This window comes from Lissotriton vulgaris, chromosome 10 (assembly GCF_964263255.1).
Source record: "Lissotriton vulgaris chromosome 10, aLisVul1.2, whole genome shotgun sequence".
NCBI lineage: Eukaryota > Metazoa > Chordata > Amphibia > Caudata > Salamandridae > Lissotriton > Lissotriton vulgaris.
The window spans coordinates 1,138,178,396-1,138,198,771 of record NC_141698.1 but is presented as its reverse complement, the minus strand read 5'-3'; the positions used below and the strand labels follow the sequence as shown (position 1 = coordinate 1,138,198,771).

The following is a 20,376-nucleotide window of genomic DNA, read 5'->3' as shown; positions in this document are numbered from 1 at the left end:
CAGTTCAGTCAAAGTAATGCCGCTGTTTAGCTCTCACACACCGCAGTCTTTTAGCGGAACACACGGCACACCTCACATCAGCTGTAGCGGACGATGCAGTCAAGCACAGTACTTCTCTAGCCAGCAACGGGGCTCGCAGGGGCTCCACAGACCTCCCTCCGACTTCCTTCTTCGGGGTGGTTCCCGCCCACAGCTTCAGCTCCCGGGTCAACAAGGAGGGGCTGACTCGCTAGTCCCGCCCAATGCAGGCTGGCCTTCCCCGCCCCGGCGCACCACCTCACCTTCGGTCCACGCAGGAGGCGCTCTTCGCAGATGGGGCTCGGAGACGTCCGAGCTCCTCGCGGTAGGCGCTATTCACGAAGGGGGCACTTCAGGGGGGATCACGATCGCGGCGATGTCACGCTCGCCTGGCGACTCGCTTCCACAATTGCTTCAGCCACCGGGGGGGGCGGAGAGGCACTCGAACTTGGCCGCAGTCTTTTGGGGAATTCAAGGCAGTCGCTGGGCAGGCGCTACAGGCGCTAGGTCACCGCCCACGCTGTTGACTGGAACGCCAGTCACCTCCAACGCCAGCAACCTTAGCTGCACTATTGCCTTTGTCACCAGCTGCCTTAGGGGTCAACAGGGCAGGTGTCAATCTGGTGTCAGTCTAGAACTCCTTCCTTGTCGAGGTCAAATCAGGAATCAGGAATCAACAACTAAAATGGCCGCCAGGGACTGGACCTTATATAGCCAGTGCCCTGGGGTGCTAGCACGAGCCAGAAGGTTCTAGAACCTTCTCTGGGTAGGCTCATGACATGGCACTTTTGAGGTGCTTTCTGGTCCTTCAGAGCCACCATACTGGGGTTCTGGAGCAGCCATTTTGTGTTCCTGAGGAAACTAAAGGAATTCCTGTCAGGAATGCGCGCCAAGCAAAAGGGCGCCAAAACCTCAAAAGGCCAGAGTTCATGTAGGCTCCAATGGGAGTCACTCACATGAGGGAATTATGTGTCCACCATTTTAAGTTTGAACACACACACAGGTTGTCAACCTCAGTTTCCAGACTCACAGGTTTCGCCAGGTGCCTTGTACATAGGTGCCAGAAACCTCGTGAGTAACTGAGTGTCAAGGAACATCTAGCCCCATGAGACAATCACACAAAAAGTCCTGGTAGACAAAAAATAAAAAGCGACAAATTTTTGGAGGTACAGGGGAACAAAATAAATCATAGTGGTGAGGGGACTCTCAGAAGCAGACGGGTCCAACACGCGTCCCCCCCAGCTGAAAGTGGGGAGAGCTACCCAACCCCTTGGGAGTTCTCAACACTAAGGCGGAAATACCTAGAGAGACCGTCTGCATTGGCGTGGTCAACTCCAGGTCGGTGTTCCACCCGAAAGTCCATTCCCTGTAGGGAGATAGACCACCTCAACAGTTTGGGGTTTTCCCCCTTCATTTGCATGAGCCAACGAAGGGGTCGGTGGTCTGTCTGAACCAGGAAGTGCGAGCCAAACAAGTATGGTCGCAGCTTCTTCAGTGCCCAGACCACCGCAAAGGCTTCCCGCTCGATGGTACTCCATCTCTGTTCCCGGGGAAGCAGTCTTCGTGACAGAAAGACTACAGGTTGATCCAGACCCTCTTCATTGAGTTGCGATAACACCGCCCCAATGCCAATGTCGGATGCATCTGTCTGGACAATGAACTCTTTCGTGAAATCTGGAGCCTTCAGGACTGGAGCTTTACACAATGCTTGTTTCAGAGTGTCGAAGGCTCGCTGGCAAGCCTCCGTCCAGATGACTCTCCTGGGTTGCTTCTTGGCCGTGAGTTCTGTAAGGGGTGCCACGATAGTGCCATACCCCTTCACGAACCGTCTGTAGTAACCTGTGAGGCCCAGGAAGGCTCGGACCTCAGTCTGGGTCTTGGGGGGTTTCCAGGCCATGATTGCCTCAATCTTTGCCTGAAGGGGTTGCACCGCTCCCCTGCCCACCAAGTGACCTAAGTACACCACCGACCCCTGCCCAATCTGACATTTGCTGGCCTTGATCGTTAAGCCAGCCCGTTCCAGGGCCTGGAGAACAGCTTGCAAATGCTGCAAGTGATCCTCCCAACTGTTACTGAAGACAGCGATGTCATCTAAGTAAGCAGCTGAGAAGGACTCCATTCCGGTGAGGATCATATTCACCAGTCGCTGGAATGTTGCAGGAGCGTTCTTGAGCCCAAAGGGCATCATACAGAACTGGTAGTGTCCATCAGGTGTGGAGAAGGCTGACCTTTCCTTGGCTCCATCAGTCATGGGAATCTGCCAATACCCTGCGGTGAGGTCAAGGGTACTGAGATATTGGGCAGCTCCCAACCGGTCAATCAGTTCATCCGCCCTAGGGATCGGATGAGCATCGGTCTTCGTGACCGAATTGAGTCCTCGATAGTCCACGCAGAATCGCAATTCTGGCGTGGTGCCAGGTGGCGCAGGTTTGGGAACCAAAACCACCGGGCTAGACCAAGGGCTACTTGAGGGTTCGATGACTCCTAGCTCCAGCATCTTGGCTACCTCGCTTCGGATGCTGGCCTTCACCTTGTCAGACAGCCGGTAAGACTTGGACTTCACAGGTGGGCTGTCTCCTGTGTCCACATCATGGGTACACAGGTGGGTCTTACCCGGAACAAGGGAGAACAGAGGAGCGAATGACCCCAAGACCTGGCGACATTCCTCCTGCTGCTCAGGAGTCAAAGATGGTGAGAGTTTCACTCCCTCCACTGACCCATCCTTCTCTTGAGACGCAAATAGGTCGGGGAGAGGCTCAGTGTCCTCTTCCTCCGATCCATCAGTCACCATGATTAACGTGACTTCGGGCCTCTCGTAGTGGGGCTTGAGGCGGTTGGCATGTAACACCCGATGCGGATGCCGAGGGGTTTTCACATCCACCAAATAGGTGGCCTTGCCCATCTTTTCCAACACCTCAAAGGGGCCTGTCCACCGATCCTGGAGGGCACTCAGCTCTCCAGGCTCCATCACCCACACCTTTTGGCCAGGCTCCAACTCCACCGGGTGAGCATTGTGGTCATACCACGCTTTCATCACAGATTGGCTGGCTTCCAAGTTGTCAGAAGCCTGCTTCCACAACTTAGCCATTTGGCTTCGGAAGGCCAGCATGTAGCTCACCACATCCTGGGGAACTTTCCGGGGAGACTTTTCCCAGGAGTCTCGCACCAGGCTAAGAGGTCCACGTACAGGGTGCCCGTACAGAAGCTCGAAGGGGCTGAAACCCACTCCCTTCTGTGGCACTTCCCTGTAGGAAAAGAGCAAACAGGGTAGGAGGACGTCCCATTTCCTCCGCAGGCTTTCGGGTAGACTTCTGATCATACCCTTCAACGTCTTGTTGAATCTCTCCACGAGGCCATTGGCCTGTGGGTGATAAGGAGTGGTGAACCGGTAGGTCACTCCACACTCCTTCCACATTGCCCGCATGTATGCTGACATGAAGTTGGTCCCCCTGTCAGACACAACTTCTTTGGGGAAACCCACTCGGGTAAAGATCCCCATCAGGGCCTTCGCCACCACCGGTGCAGTGATGGTTCTCAGAGGTATGGCCTCTGGATACCTTGTGGCATGATCCACCAGTACCAGGATAAACCTGTGACCGGATGATGTCGGTGGATCAAGGGGCCCAGCAATGTCGATGCCCACCCTTTCAAAGGGGGTGCCAACGACGGGAAGTGGTTCCAGGGGAGCCTTTAGCTTCATCCCTGTTTTCCCACTGGCTTGGCATGACACACACGTCCGACAGTAAGTGTCGGACGCCACCCTCATTCGAGGCCAATAAAAGTGGGGGACAAGCCGGGCAAAGGTCTTGTCCTGACCCAAGTGTCCTGCCAATGGAATCTCATGTGCCAACTCTAATAAGAAGGCTCGGTAACACTGTGGGACTACCAGGGCCCGTGACAATCCGTGCACTGGCGCCCTGGGTTCACTGTAGAGGAGACCATCCTCCCAGTAAACACGATAGTTCCCAGACTGGTTACCTGCTGCCTGGGCTTCAGCCTGTTGCCTCAGACCCTCGAGGGTGGGACATTCCCTCTGTCCCTTGCTCAGTTCCTCCCTGGACGGTCCTCCTTCCACTCGCCACTCGGCGGGGATAGGCAGGTCCTCCAACGGAACCATGTCCTCCTCCGCGGACTCCGGGTCCACCTCCTCCGGTGGCCTATCCGTCTCACGGGGCACGGACACCGAGGCAGGCTCCTCCTGTCCTCGAGATGCTCCCTCTTCGGCAGCTGGGTGGGCCATTGTTCCAGGCTCCAACCCACGCGACTTCTCCTTCTGAGCAGCCGCCGACCTGGTACTCACACAGGCCCACTCAGGTGTACCCAGCATCTCAGAATGAGTCCGGTATTCCACCTCCTTCCAAGCATTGTGCTCCATGTCATTGCCCAGCAAACAATCGACTGGCACGGCGGGGCTTACGGCAACTCGAAGTGAACCTGCAACCCCTCCCCACTCAAAGGGAACCTCGGCCACGGGATAGTGGCTCGTTCGGCCGTCAGCCATCGCGGCCGGATGAAGTACGCCTGGAATCACCTGCTCTGAGGATACCAGATGACTCCTGACTATAGTCACGCTGGCTCCTGTATCTCTCAGAGCCTCCCCCCTATGGCCATTGATGGTGACCCATTGCCCATACTTGGTAGTATTCGCGGGCACCTGGATCTTTGGAACCATCGCCCGATCACCCAGGGACACTAAGGTGACTCCCGCCCACTCCCTTCCCTTACTCAAGGACATCTCCTCCCCAAGCGCTGCACTAGCGACTCCCGGGGCCTTTCCTCCAGTGGGAGGGGGTGGTCTCTTTGGGCATTTCACGTCTCCCTTATAATGTCCAATACCACCGCACTCAAAGCAATGGACAACCCTTGGCTGCTGACTCTGGCCAGGATTAGGGTTCTTCTGCGGGTTAGCCTTAGGGTTGGAGAAGGTGTTTTTCCCCTTAAAGCTATTTTGGGGGCCTTTGGAGAACTCCTGTTTCTTATTATCTCCCCCCTCTTTCCTCTGGGGAGCGCCCTGTCCGGACTTCTGAGTTTCTCCTCCCGTCCCCCTCGTGGACACTCTGGTACTTACCCAGACGTCCGCCTCCTCAGCAAGCTTACGGGGGCAAGTAAGTTTGCTGTCTACCAGGTGTTGCCTCAGCTCGGGAAGACATTTCTCGAGTAGATGTTCCTTGAGTATCAAGTCATACAACCCGTGATAGTTCTCCACCTCACTACCTTGGACCCACCCTTCCAGGGCTTTCTTGGCATAATCCAGGAAGTCAACCCAATTTTGTGAGCTCAGCTTGTGGCTGCCCCTGAACCTTTGCCGGTATTTCTCGGGGGTCAACCCAAACTTCCTGATGAGCGCCACCTTCATGGCGGGGTAATTTACCTGTTCCTCCCGGTCGAGGGCCAATAGGGCATCCCTACCTGACGGAGGCATGTACCGGTATAATCCACCACCCCAATGCTTCTCATGGATCCCATGGGCTCTTAAGGAGACCTCATAGGCTGTCAGCCATTTAGCAATGTCGTCTCCAGCAGTGTAGCTGGCGACCACGTCCTTAGGTAAATGAGGCCTGGGCTCCCTGGCAATTTCCTGAGACTCGACACCCTCCGGAGTGTTGTTACGGGACTTGAGGTCGAGTTCCTTTAGCCTGAACTCGTGTTCCATCCTCCTCTCTTCCAGCTCCAACCTAGCCAACTCTAACCTCAGATGTCTTTCTTCCCTCCTGTCGGCCAACTCGGTTTCAGACAACCCTCTAGAGGATACGCTGCTGCCCTCCCGTGAAGTTACCTTGGGGCTGATTGACATTTCACCCACCCCCGGGGGACCTGCAGTCACTACCTCAACAACAGTATCTCTGTCAAATTCCTCCTCCTCCACCGTTCCCTCCGTGTGTGCCTCCACCCAGGCTCGCAGACTAGTACGGAGCTCCTCTCTTTTGGCCCCTCGCCTGACGAACACACCCCTTTCCTGACAGAAATCCTTGAGTTGCGCCACAGTATAGGTCTCCAACTCTGACATATTGAATTCCATCTCGTCAGCGAAAAGTGTGGACAACTACCACGAAGTAGGTTGAAAGGATAAGAACAACTGAGGGTCACTTCCACCCACCACCAGACAAGAATTTAGAAAAAAACAAAAAGTTAAATTAGAGGGCCGCTGGGAGAAAACTCCGGGTGTGTACCTGTGGTGCACACTGAATTATTATGGGGTTCACAACAAGCACGGCTCGCAATCCCACCGCTGAGCCACCAATTTTATGTTGGACCTGCGCGGGCAAGCCCAGCATAAAGGGGGAAGGTAGCTTGACTCGAGTGGCTAGGCAGGTGAAGGCTATAGTGTTAAGCCAGCTTGGACCCGATAATAACCCCCTGTCCACCACACAAAAAGAAGGACACCACACCACTGTTATGGAAAAATACGATTCATTTATATAAAAGTTCTCTGGGTTTGTAGCAAATTCACTTAGGGTTTCACAGTTACATTTCTGGTAAGCATTTGCTCAATGGAATACTGGTTTCTCATAAATAAATAAATAGTTGGACTCTAAGGAATAAATACACTGGATAAATAGCAGATATGAATACAGTAGAATCAATATTAATTTAGCAATGACTGGAATAAATAGAATAAATAATATCAATGACCAGAATAAATATCACAATAAATATCAGCAATGTCTAGCACAATAATGACTGGACTAAGTATCACTTTAGTTATCACCAATGACTGGTATCGCTGCCACCAATTAATCACTTGTAAATACAGTCACTTTTCCAGTGTGGAGAAAGGAGAGATTACTCTTACAGTTAGTTGGACAGCCCGACAGGCTTTCAGGCTTCTCGGGATACAGAACTACTTTTGGGACTCTTTTGTAACCGCTCGATGCACACGCGTGTATCTAGAAAGCAAGGAAATACATTTAGCAGCTCATTCACACTCGGCTGCCACCGGGAGAGGACCTATACTTGGCGCTGGGGGTCAATATTCGCCTACAGGGCTGGTTCGCCCTCAGAACCCTGGCGGCACCAGTTCAGAGTCTTAAGACGACGAACGGGCTGCCGGGGAGGTCGCAAAAACTCCACAGTTCAGTCAAAGTAATGCCGCTGTTTAGCTCTCACACACCGCAGTCTTTTAGCGGAACACACGGCACACCTCACATCAGCTGTAGCGGACGATGCAGTCAAGCACAGTACTTCTCTAGCCAGCAACGGGGCTCGCAGGGGCTCCACAGACCTCCCTCCGACTTCCTTCTTCGGGGTGGTTCCCGCCCACAGCTTCAGCTCCCGGGTCAACAAGGAGGGGCTGACTCGCTAGTCCCGCCCAATGCAGGCTGGCCTTCCCCGCCCCGGCGCACCACCTCACCTTCGGTCCACGCAGGAGGCGCTCTTCGCAGATGGGGCTCGGAGACGTCCGAGCTCCTCGCGGTAGGCGCTATTCACGAAGGGGGCACTTCAGGGGGGATCACGATCGCGGCGATGTCACGCTCGCCTGGCGACTCGCTTCCACAATTGCTTCAGCCACCGGGGGGGGCGGAGAGGCACTCGAACTTGGCCGCAGTCTTTTGGGGAATTCAAGGCAGTCGCTGGGCAGGCGCTACAGGCGCTAGGTCACCGCCCACGCTGTTGACTGGAACGCCAGTCACCTCCAACGCCAGCAACCTTAGCTGCACTATTGCCTTTGTCACCAGCTGCCTTAGGGGTCAACAGGGCAGGTGTCAATCTGGTGTCAGTCTAGAACTCCTTCCTTGTCGAGGTCAAATCAGGAATCAGGAATCAACAACTAAAATGGCCGCCAGGGACTGGACCTTATATAGCCAGTGCCCTGGGGTGCTAGCACGAGCCAGAAGGTTCTAGAACCTTCTCTGGGTAGGCTCATGACATGGCACTTTTGAGGTGCTTTCTGGTCCTTCAGAGCCACCATACTGGGGTTCTGGAGCAGCCATTTTGTGTTCCTGAGGAAACTAAAGGAATTCCTGTCAGGAATGCGCGCCAAGCAAAAGGGCGCCAAAACCTCAAAAGGCCAGAGTTCATGTAGGCTCCAATGGGAGTCACTCACATGAGGGAATTATGTGTCCACCATTTTAAGTTTGAACACACACACAGGTTGTCAACCTCAGTTTCCAGACTCACAGGTTTCGCCAGGTGCCTTGTACATAGGTGCCAGAAACCTCGTGAGTAACTGAGTGTCAAGGAACATCTAGCCCCATGAGACAATCACACAAAAAGTCCTGGTAGACAAAAAATAAAAAGCGACAAATTTTTGGAGGTACAGGGGAACAAAATAAATCATAGTGGTGAGGGGACTCTCAGAAGCAGACGGGTCCAACACACCAACATTGGCAAAAATGTAGTTTTGGTTCAGAAAGAGCCCTTTTTTTAAGATGATGTGTAAAGCCGTTCAGTAGTTGCTGAGAAAATAAAAAAATTAAGTTATCGATATCTATGGCCGCGGTGGGTTTGCGACCCCTCCTGACCACGAGCTTCATTCTAATTGGCTGCCAACACTCCAACCAGGAAGTGTTGGAAGCTATCTTGTGACTCGATAGATCCGAGTCACAAGAAAACAGTGAAACAAAGTTCAAAGTTAAGAAAAGGGGGCAGGGTAGAAACACACTGACCTCCTAGGCCTGCTCAGGGGGTCCCACAAGGACCCCCAGGGCCACAAAAAGCATTTTAAAAAAAAATGTCAGCGGAATGGGTGCTGGGGTCGCAAATCCCACAGAAATAAAAAAAAATGCGGGGTCCTGCGCTCCTTTTTTAAAAAGTCCCAGCATGAGCCAGGTCCCAGGGGCACTCTCAAAATAATTTGCGAGGGTCCGTGGGGGCCTCTGCAGACCCGATGACCGCCACCTCCCGGGGACAGAAATAAAAATGAGTGGCGGGGCCTCGCTGGACCCCCCCCAAGCCCCAGGGACCGCCACCAGCTCAGGGTTTAATTAAGTATGTGGGGGACCTCTGGGACCCCCCGAAGCCCCGGAAACCACCACCTCCCCGACCTTTGAAAATAGAGGGAGGGGGGCCGCACGCCCCATTCCTGGAGCCCTTGATGACCCTGGGGACCGCCACCCCCTGGGTCGGCTCCTGCAATGTCCCGGGGGGCTCACCCCCGGGACAAAGATGTTTGCTATGACAGGGGGGAGCATGGTTCCACCCTGTCATAGCAAATCCTGGTTTGCTTTGTTGAAGCGAGAGGAGGAAAACCTCCTCTCGCTTCAATGAAGCAAAGCAGTATTGCTTTTGGGCAAGGGGATCTGCAGTTTAGGGGTCATCAGTGATGCAATCAGTGATGTCACTGACCATGTCATGAATTATTTAATATGTGACGTCATCAGCAGTGCATTGCGGGGGCGTGAATTGTAGTTAGCTGAACTAACTATAACACCAGAATGTCTCTGGTTTTGTACAAGTGAAAATGTCCAACTAACTATAACTTTCCTGAAACCTATGTTTTATTCAGTGAATTTTAAAGGCTTCTTAAATGCTCATTTCTAAAAATAACGTGTCTGAAACCTATGTTTTTTCAGTGAATATATACATAAACTAGTTTGTACCCCTGTGCGGATTCCATTTACCACTGATAACTCGCCTGTAATCATGGACCACGGCTTATCTGAGAGTCTGCACTTTCCAGCCAAGACCAGTTATATGACTCTGGAAGGAACTGGAGCCTTATCTAGTTCAGCCGCCCACTCATCCTCTTTTATGGCCCCTGATGAGAGCTCACACACACTCCACTCTTCATCCATGAGCTCCCTGTGTGTATCCTCCACCTCATCTACATTTACCAGACGTCATAAACAATCTGACAACTAATTATCCTCCTCAGGAATGGATTCAGCAGAGAAATTGTTTTTTGAAAAAAAATGACCCCTCTCCTTATTCTAGAAGAGATGACATCCAGACCTTTTCTTAAAAACACTTCTTTGAAATGTTTATGATAAGACAGTACCTTACAGTTCATGCCCCACATCAGATTCTTGATTTTACCCGCTGCCCAATAGATTGGCAGAGCTTCTATTTCAATAAACAAGTAATTCAACTCAACACTCTTCAGACAACGAGAAGACCAAGCCATCCACTATTCAACCCCTCCAATTCCTTTAGCACTAACTGGCTCCTCATACACAAACGCACCGGCTTCAAACTCTTCACACAGATATAAAGCACTTTACAACACTGGCCCTCCCTAAGTCAACAACCGCGTACACTTTTACTTAACCCCAGCAGTGCTTAATTTGAGCTGGTGGTTTCCGGTGCTCAGCACAGCCACTTAATCACCAACACCAGTGCTTTTCATAATCAGCAGTTAAGGAGACAATTGTTTACAGGGAGATCACTTGATTTGCCTAGAATCACAGTATGTTGAGCTGATGCAGAGACTCAACGCTGGTTCCCCCGCTCTGGCCATTTCAGGACATCCTTTCCCCACGTTCATGGTTAGTGGCTGGTTCTGTTTTAGGCAGTGCTAACAGGAGAATGGGCTGGTGCAAGCTGCCTCCGGGTGAGGGGCCTGGAACTTTTTTTTTTTTTACAAATTAACCCCTCCCCCCAGGCACTCTGCTCAACCAGCCTCTCACTAGCACATTTACCCCATATGCACGTACCAAAAGCCGGAGGCTGCGCTTTCTACATATCCCCCAAAATGAGAACCGACGTCCCACATCACACCAGAGCATCCTTCTCGCTTCTTGTGTTTGACCAGAAGCTAAAGGTCTGGACCTTGAATAGACTCTACAAAGGGACAGGCACTTTCCCATGTGCAAAGTGCCTGGATACCCTTGGGCCATGTGCAAAGTGCCTGGATACCCTTGGGCCACGTGCAAAGTGCCTGGATACCCTTGGGCCATGTGCAAAGTGCGTGGATACCCTTGGGCCACGTGCAAAGTGCCTGGATACCCTTGGGCCATGTGCAAAGTGCCTGGATACCCTTGGGTCACGTGCAAAGTGCCTGGATACCCTAGGGCCATGTGCAAACTGCCTGGATACCCTTGGGCCACGTGCAAAGTGCCTGGATACCCTTGGGCCACGTGCAAAGTGTCTGGATACCCTTGGGCAATGTGCAAAGTGCCCGGATACCCTTGGGCTATGTGCAAAGTGCCTGGATACTCTTGGGCCATGTGCAAAGTGCCTGGATACCCTTGGGCCACGTGCAAAGTGCCTGGATACCCTTGGGCCACGTGCAAAGTGCCTGGATACCCTTGGGCCACGTGCAAAGTGCCTGGATGCCCTTGGGCCATGTGCAAAGTGCCTGGATACCCTTGGGCCACGTGCAAAGTGTCTGGATACCCTTGGACCATGTGCAAAGTGCCTGGATACCCTTGGGCCACGTGCAAAGTGCCTGGATACCCTTGGGCCACGTGCAAAGTGCCTGGATGCCCTTGGGCCATGTGCAAAGTGCCTGGATACCCTTGGGCCACGTGCAAAGTGCCTGGATACCCTTGGGCCACGTGCAAAGTGCCTGGATACCCTTGGGCCATGTGCAAAGTGCCTGGATACCCTTGGGCCACGTGCAAAGTGCCTGGATACCCTTGGACCACGTGCAAAGTGCCTGGATATCCTTGGGCCACGTGCAAAGTGCCTGGATGCCCTTGGGCCACGTGCAAAGTGTCTGGATACCCTTGGGCCATATGCAAAGTGCCTGGATACCCTTGGTCCATGTGTAAAGTGCCTGGATACCCTTGGGCCACGTGCAAAGTGCCTGGATACCCTTGGGCCACGTGCTAAGTGCCTGGATACCCTTGGGCCACGTGCTAAGTGCCTGGATATCCTTGGGCCACGTGCAAAGTGCCTGGATACCCTTGGGCCATGTGCAAAGTGCCTGGATACTGTTTGGACCATGTGCAAAGTGCCTGGATACCCTTGGGCCACGTGCAAAGTGTCTGGATACCCTTGGGCCATGTGCAAAGTGCCTGGATACCCTTGGTCCATGTGTAAAGTGCCTGGATACCCTTGGGCCACGTGCAAAGTGCCTGGATACCCTTGGGCCACGTGCTAAGTGCCTGGATACCCTTGGGCCACGTGCTAAGTGCCTGGATATCCTTGGGCCACGTGCAAAGTGCCTGGATACCCTTGGGCCATGTGCAAAGTGCCTGGATACTGTTTGGATCATGTGCAAAGTGCCTGGATACCCTTGCACCATGTGGCAATGCTGCACTGGAGAATCTCATTTAAATTTGTATGAGTTTAATCTTAAAAATCTGATCTAAAACTTAATAAAAGTGGAACGTAGGGCCATAAACGACAATGTACGGTTGACAAAAGAATTGAGAACGATTTTGTTGGAACCACGGAGGTTGCGCCTTTCGTCATGCTGAAGGGTCGACGGCGTTTCGATCCAGTGACTCTGGATCATCATCAGGACAGGGTTGTCCAGTAATTGCATTGCTGTATAATGAAAGGGAGAAGGGTCGGCGATTATTTGACAACCCTGTCCTGATGATGATCCAGAGTCACTGGAACGAAACGCCGTCGCCCCTTCAGCGCAACTAAAGGTGGTTCCAACAAAATCGTTCTCAATTCTTTTGTCAACCGTACATTTATGTTGGGAATCACCCCATTCACTGTATATTATTGCTCACATTTCGCACCGTTCTCTTTCGCTGTTCACCAATTGTCACTTGCGTCGCCACTTTCTGTGTCACTTTCACATTCAAGCACCAAGGTCAATTCGGGCTGTTCACGCATTTTAGCTTACAGTGCTGTCCTAACTGTATGCTTATTTATGTAATTATTCTTTTGCCCTCAAATATATGATGCTGTATGCACATTCTAAAAATCTACCAAGAGTCTCCTGGTTTGTCCTATCGTGTAAAGTTTCTGACTTACATACCCAACCGTCCTCCTTACCTACACCAGTTGAGATAGTGATGTTTGTTTCACGTACCTACTCTAATCTCAACTAGGTTTATGGGTTACACTCCTGTTGTTGTTTGGCCACCGGTTAGGACATGTCAGAATTAACAATGGCTCTGAGGTGTTGCAGAATTCGCACATGTACCTGCAATTTGGTACTGCCTACGCATTGTAGGCCACAGGCACAGGTTAAAACATATACCGCAAATTCCATGCAGCAGTTGTATATTCCTTTGAGTAGGTTGATGGTGGGCCCAAAAACTGAGGGATACTGGGTTGTGTTAATGCCAAACTTACACGCTCAGCAGGAACCGCACTCATAAAACCCATTCTTCACGGCTAGCCTTTTTTTTTCTTTTTTGATTTACAGTCCATGGCTGGTAACTCCGGACTGCTCCTGACAAGTGACTTGTTCATGGATCTGTCCCTCCTAAACGTGAAAGAAGGCTCGAACGGATAAGATCTCCTAAAATTGCATCAGTTTTAATAATGGGCCAGTTGGAGCTAATGATGGTTCTAATGCGTTTGTGTTGACTGCTGTAAGCTGTTATAAGTCTGGTTCCCTGGCTACATGACAAAATATCGTGCTCAGTGTTATTCCGCCGGTTGGGTCTACGCTCACTGGTACAGAGTAGGTTGTTTCGTGGGACTTTGCTCACTTTTTCTAATGCTGTTTGTGGAGAAGTGTGGCTCAATGCTTAGAGCGGCAGACCTTCATGCAGAGCGCTGGCCAGGGACCAGGGTTCGATTCCCGCCTCGGCGGGATCGGGCTTAAATTCCTCTGACCGGATATTCTCGCCTCAGTGCCGATTCTAAGCATGGGTCCCACGCTGCAACTCTGGGCAATAGCTTGCTTAGTCTCCACAACGGCCCTGATACACAAGGGATACCTGGTTTCACAATGGGATGCCCAGGAGTGGACACCTCACAAGGAAAAGCTAGGAGGGGTTCCCTTGTGGTAGGAGTACAAGCGCCAGGATGCTTCCGGGTTACTGTTCGCGCTATACAAATACAGCACATTTACATTTACATTTGTATAGTCTGGCTGCTGTAACCTCTCCCAGTGAGTCTATTTATAGCATCCCTTACACAGTCCTTTGTGCTACAGATTCTCCTAGGTCTGCGGAATTCCCCATAGGGGATGCTCTTAATCAGATGGTGGGGGTGGAAGCTGGAAGCATGGGAAGTGGACTTACCTGCCGTGCTTTTTCTATGTAATGTTATTTCCAGTTTGTTATCTATAACCTGGACATATACATCAAGAAAATGAATGGCAGTATTACTAATCTCTGCAGCAAATTGCAAATTCAAAACATTGTGATTAATGTTATGAATGAATGCAATAACTTGTTCTTCTGATCCATTCCATACCTTAAAGAGGTTATCTATAAATCTCATCCAGCAAATGATATGGTTATCCCACACCTCTTTATGTGTAGCCCTGAGTACCTGCTCCTCCCACCAACCTACGTGTAAACACACATAGCTGGGGGCGAAGCATGCTCCCATGGCAACACCTCTCGTCTGTTGCTAGACTTCATCATTAAATAGAAAGAAGTTAACAAGCAAACAGAAATGTATCACCTCCAAAATATTTTTTCCATGGTTTTACATTTCAATAGCTCCATTCTCTAAAAAGAAACCTGCTGCTTTAACCCCATCGATATGACTGATGCTCGTATATAAGGCACACATGTCAAGTGTCACCAGATGGTATTGCTCCAACCAGGAAATAACGTTAATGTTTTCCAAAAAGACATCTGTGCCCTTTATATAAGATGGTAATGCCTTAACAAAGTTCTCCAGGTAGAAATCCACATATTGAGGCGCCTTTTCCCATAGTCCTCCTCTGGCTGATATAATTGGCCTTCCGGCACTGGTGAGATCTTTTTACAAATTTTGGGAATTAAATAAAGTATTGGAGTGATGGGGAAATCTGTCTTTAGGAAAAGGTATTCATCATTTGTCAACGAGCCTTCCCTCTTCCACTGTTGAGGTGTTATTTTATTTGATCCTGTACTTCTTTAAGTTTGTGGTGGTTTGATTTGGTATAGCATGATTGATCGTCCAGATAGTTATGAGCTATATATAAAGTATAATGGTAATATTTACCTGTGGGTGTAGTGTTTTGTTCTATTTGGCTGCCTAATTTGCTAAAAAGTGACGGGTATCAAGGTATGAATGTAGGTTCATCGGTTAAAAAAATGTGGAAATTTACCCTTTTCCTAAAACACAAAATAAATATGGATTAATTACCAACAAGATGGGGAAAAGATAAAAATGGATAAATACAGATGGAAATTTAAAAAAACCCATAAAAGTGGGAGCCCTATGAATAAGGTACAAAGCCCTTCTTATTGTTCCTGTAAAGAATTAGGTACAAGGCCACTTCAAATTGATCAATCAATCAATCAATCATTCAGGATTTATAATCACCCGATAGGGTATCCAGGCACTTGCAGGTCCTGGAGGCTTATTTGACCAGCCATGTCCTGAGGGCCACTTGGAATCCCGGAAGTGAGGTGATGGTCCAGAGGTGCGTGGGGAGGATGTTCCAGGTCTTTGCTGAGATGTGGGAGAAGGAGCGTCCTCTACTCCTGCTTCGGTAGATGCAGGAAGTGCGGCCCAGTGAAAGGGAGGCGGAGTGTAGACTTCTCGTCTGGTGAGGAATAAGGTACAAGTCATTAGGTGCCAGACGGTTCCTTATTATTTTTACTCTGCCTTCAGCCGGCCACAGCAGGGTCAGCCGGAGCCAAATGTCTACAGAGTAACCAGAGTTCCTGTTAAGTCATTAATAATTAGAGAGCTCCCACCGGGCCTCTCGGCGCTAGCCAAGAGCATGAAAGGACTGGACACGGCTGGTATCAGCTGGGACCTGGAGGACTGGAAATCATTGGTCTCAGTCTGTACTGCAGTTAGTGCAGGACACAGCCTGCTTAATGGGGTGCTGGGACATTGATGTTTTCCCCCATGGCTCCCCTTAATTCTCATGGACATCGGCCCCTGGTCGCCCCACAGGCTGCTCTGAATCTGTCGGGTGTCTGGTCCTTCTTTGTCCCCATCACATCCACTGCTGCAGCCTGGTGGCTTCTTGGGTGGGGTGGGATCTTGGCTCTTGCTTGGCAGACTACCCTAACACTGTCTTCTCTTCACAGAGCCTCACGAGCAGAGACACATGGACCCAGCTCCAGCGGCGCGCCCCGTTACAGGAAGGCCGTCTACGTGGAGTATACCGACGCCTCCTTCACCCAAACGAAACCAGGGCCTGCTTGGATGGGTGAGTGCGCCCGGAGGGTCCCAGGGGGCGGGGGTGGGGGCATGGCCCTCAGCCACTTTCACTCAAACCAGGGCCTGCTTGGATGGGTGAGTGCGCCCGGAGGGTCCCAGGGGGTGGGGGTGGGGGCATGGCCCTCAGCCACTTTCACTCAAACCAGGGCCTGCTTGGATGGGTGAGTGCGCCCAGAGGGTCCCAGGGGGTGGGGGTGGGGGCATGGCCCTCCGCCACTTTCACTCAAACCAGGGCCTGCTTGGATGGGTGAGTGCGCCCGGAGGGTCCCAGGGGCTGGGGCAGATACCGACGCCTCCTTCACCCAAACCATGGCCTGTTTGGATGGGTGAGTGTGCCCGGGCGGTCCCAGGGGGTGGGAGCAGCTACAGATGCTTCCTTCACCCAAACCATACCAGAGCCTCCTTGGATGAGTGAGTGCGCCCGAAGAGTCCGAGGGCGTGGGAGCAGGTACAGACCCCTCGTTCACTCAGACCAATCCTCAATCAATCAATCAATCAAAGCATTTATATAGCGCACTACTCACCCGGAGGGTCTCAAGGCGCTAGGGGAGGGGGGTCTGCTACTACTCGAACAGCCAGGTCTTGAGCTGCTTCCTGAAGGCGAGGTGGTCCTGGGTCAGGCGGAGGTGGGTCAGGAGGGAGTTCCAAGTCTTGGCGGCCAGGTAGGAGAAGGACCTTCCTCCTCTGGTGGCTCTTCGGATGCGGGGGACGGCGGCGAGGGCGTGGCCGGTCGATCGAAGCTGGCGTGTGGGAGCGTAAAAGTTGAGGCGGCTGTTGAGGTATCCTGGGCCTTGGTTGTGTAGGGCTTTGTGTGCGTGGGTGAGGAGACGGAAGGTGATTCTCTTGTTGACCGGGAGCCAGTGCAGATCTCTCAGGTGTCCGGAGATGTGGCTACGATGGGGGATGTCCAGGATGAGTCGTGCTGAGGTGTTCTGGATCTGCTGGAGTCTCTTCTGGAGTTTGGCGGTGGTTCCGGCGTAGAGGGAGTTGCCGTTGTCCAGACGGCTGGTGACGAGGGCCTGGGTGACCGTCTTCCTGGTCTCGGTGGGGATCCACCGGAAGATCTTACGTAGCATGCGCAGGATGTTGAAGCACGACGAGGAGACGGCATTGACTTGTCTGGTCATGGAGAGGGAGGAGTCCAGGATGAAGCCCAGGTTGCGTGCGTGGTCTGTTGGTTTGGGTGCGCTGCCCAGGGCGGGGGGCCACCAGGAGTCGTCCCAGGCGGAGGGTGAAGATCCCAGGATGAGGACTTCCGTCTTGTCCGAGTTCAGTTTCAGGCGGCTGTTCATCATCCACTTGGCCATGTCTGTCATCCCTTCGTGTAGGTTGGCTCTGGCGGTGTTGGGGTCGTTGGTGAGGGAGAGGATCAGCTGGGTGTCGTCGGCGTAGGAGATGATGTTGAGGTTGTGCTGGCGTGCGATGGCTGCGAGGGGGCTCATGTAGACGTTGAAGAGGGTTGGGCTGAGCGAGGAGCCTTGAGGAACACCACAGATGACTTTGGTGGCTTCTGATCTGAACGGGGTAGGCGGACCCTCTGTGTCCTTCCGGCGAGGAACGAGATGATCCATTCCAGTGCCTTCTCCTGGATTCCGACGTTGCTGAGGCGCTGCACTAGGGTACGGAGGCAGACAGTGTCGAAGGCCGAGGAGAGGTCTAGGAGGATGAGGGCCGCTGTTTCCCCGTTGTCGAGCAGGGCTCGGATGTCATCGGTGGCTGCGATCAGGGCGGTCTCGGTGCTGTGGTTGGCCCGGAAGCCAGACTGCGAGAGGTCGAGGGATCCGTTCGTCTCGAGGAAGGCGGCCAGCTGCTTGTTGACGGTCTTCTCGATGACTTTTGCAGGAAACCGTAGCAGCGAGATGGGGTGGTAGTTCTTGAGGTCGGTGGGGCCGGCAGATGGCTTCTTTAGTAGAGCGCTGAGTTCGGCGTGCTTCCAGCTCTCCGGGAAGGTAGCGGTGTCGAAGGAGGTGTTGATGATGTCCCGCAGGTGGGGTGCGATGACAGCGTCGGCCTTGTTGAAGACGTGGTGAGGGCAGGGGTCGGTCGGAGATCCGGAGTGGATGGAGTTCATCGTGCGGACGGTGTCTTTGGTGCTGATCGGGGTCCAGGCGCGGAGGGTGGTGGTGGGGGGCGGTGGTTCAGTCGTGGCGTGCGTCGGTTGAGTGCTGAAGCTGTTGTGTATGTCCGCGATCTTGTTGTGGAAGTAGGAGGTGAGGGAGTTGCAGAGGTCTTGCGAAGGGGTGATGTTGTTGTATCCTGGGCCTCCTTGGATCAGTGAGTGTGCTCTGAAGGTCCCAGGGGGTGGAAGCAGCTACAGATGCCTCCTTCACCCAAACCAAACCAGGGCCTGCCTGGATAGGTGAGTGTGCTCGGAGGGTTACAGCAGAAGTGGACTGGAGGGGTCTGATAGAAGTTCAACAATGCTCCTTCTGGGGCATATACTAGGAGCTCAGATGACCACAACCCCCATGCTACTGCACCATGATGACCCCAATGTCTCTCCTTCACAGGTATCCTGGGCCCCACCATCCGGGCGGAGACCTACGACACGGTGCTGGTCTACTTCAAGAACATGGCCTCGCACCCGTTCAGCCTTCATGCGGTAGGCGTGTCCTACTGGAAGGAGTCTGAAGGTGAGTCGCGGACACGTCATGTGACCTGTGCATGTTTGTGAGCCAAGATTGGTGGAAGTGAGCAATAGCTAATGAGAAACTGGAGTGATTGGTGCATCATTTGAGCAATGGATATAAAATGTATATTCTCTTTAAGGATAATGAAGAGAGATGATTAAAACTTTCCTCTTACTCTTGTTAGTAAAACAGACTATTCTGGTCGTGTCGCAGGTTTCGGCAGGACGAACCAAGTTAGAATGGTTGAGGCCACCATGGTCAGTGTTATACATGGAAAAGGTAACGCTCTGGCTGCGAGGGGAGGAGTGGAGGGATGGAAAGCCTCAGGCCGCTATCCATGAGACTTGACTAGGGTGACCAACCGTCTGTAAATTTCACGACCGTCCCGTAATTTGGACCTCACCAGGGGCGGATTGGCAAGGCGGGCATTCGGGAATGGGCCGAAGGGCCGGTGCCTCAGTGCCCTCTGTGGGCCGTTTTTTTTCTCCCCTGTCCCAGTCCACAGAGAGTGGACTAGGAAAGGGGAGAAAAAAAAACGGCCCACAGAGTGCACGGAGACAGAGACTGGGAAAATGAAAGCAGCCTCGCTGTGCGGCCAGACAGCGATTGTCAGCTGTGGGCTCTCCTTCACCCCTACCCTGCCAAGCAATCAAGCTGAGGCTGGGCTGGGGAGGGGAGGGGTGATTGTTTGCAATAATCGGCCTCCCTGGGGGCCAGGTGTTTCTCAGGCCTTTGAGCCATTTGCACCTCGGCCCCCTGGCGCCCATGCAGCCCAGAAACGGTGTTAGTCTTAGCACCTCGCCCACAGCCCTTCACATTCGGGGCATAGTGGGCGAGGAAGAATGGGTCTTGCTGTGGGGCCTGGTGATGTTTGGATTTTTTTTGTTTTATTTATTTATTTATGCGATTTTATATAGCACGGACTTTACTCGAAGGTGTCAGAGCGCTTCACACTAGGAACAGCAATAATACATGAGGAGAAAATTATAAGTGGACAAATTACAAAAGCAAACGTTAAGTTTCATGAATCAAAAGTGACAATAGTGAGCAACCAAAGTACAAGAGGAGCAAACGATACATTACAGGAGGAAAAAGAGATGTGTGGGCAGGTTACAAAAGCATACAAAATACAAGTAGAGATATAATACTGCAATTAATGGCAGACACTCCAGCACAAGAACAAACGTTACGTAGGCAATGGTGGCCCTTGTGCAAGTATCTAAAGCAAACAAAATGTAAGAGGTAGCAAACAGTGTGTTACAAGAGAAAAGTGAGTTGTGCAAGTTACAAAAGGGTACCATACACAGGTACAAGGGTAATACTACAGTAAATGGTAAACACTCAAACTGCCAGAACACACTGGGAAGGCACTTCCCATGCACCAGCTTCACCTCAGCCACCCCCCTGGCTACCTGGCTACCTTGGATGACCCAGAAAGCTGTGTTTTGTGCTTCCCTGCCAGGACATTTTCCCAAGGCCTGGAGGGTTGATTAATTTACTAATTGCAGGGGCCTTACCTCTGTTCATGTGCTCCTGAGCTGAAGGTCTGGGGAGGGCTGAGTAGGTTAGTAATAGCAGGGGCTTTGCTGCTTTTCAGGTG

At 52.1% G+C, this 20,376-nt stretch overlaps 1 protein-coding gene across 2 annotated transcripts in view; it reads left to right on the top strand.

Annotated features, from left to right (window-relative positions):
• The window catches only part of F8 (coagulation factor VIII), a 424,604-nt gene that overhangs the window by 111,681 nt on the left and 292,547 nt on the right, over window positions 1-20,376 (top strand). For both annotated transcript variants that reach the window (XM_086942238.1, XM_086942237.1), the window contains exons 2-3: window positions 16,014-16,135; window positions 18,657-18,779. In XM_086942238.1, coding sequence (XP_086798364.1) covers window positions 16,014-16,135; window positions 18,657-18,779 — 245 coding nt within the window. The remainder of the gene's footprint in view (window positions 1-16,013; window positions 16,136-18,656; window positions 18,780-20,376) is intronic.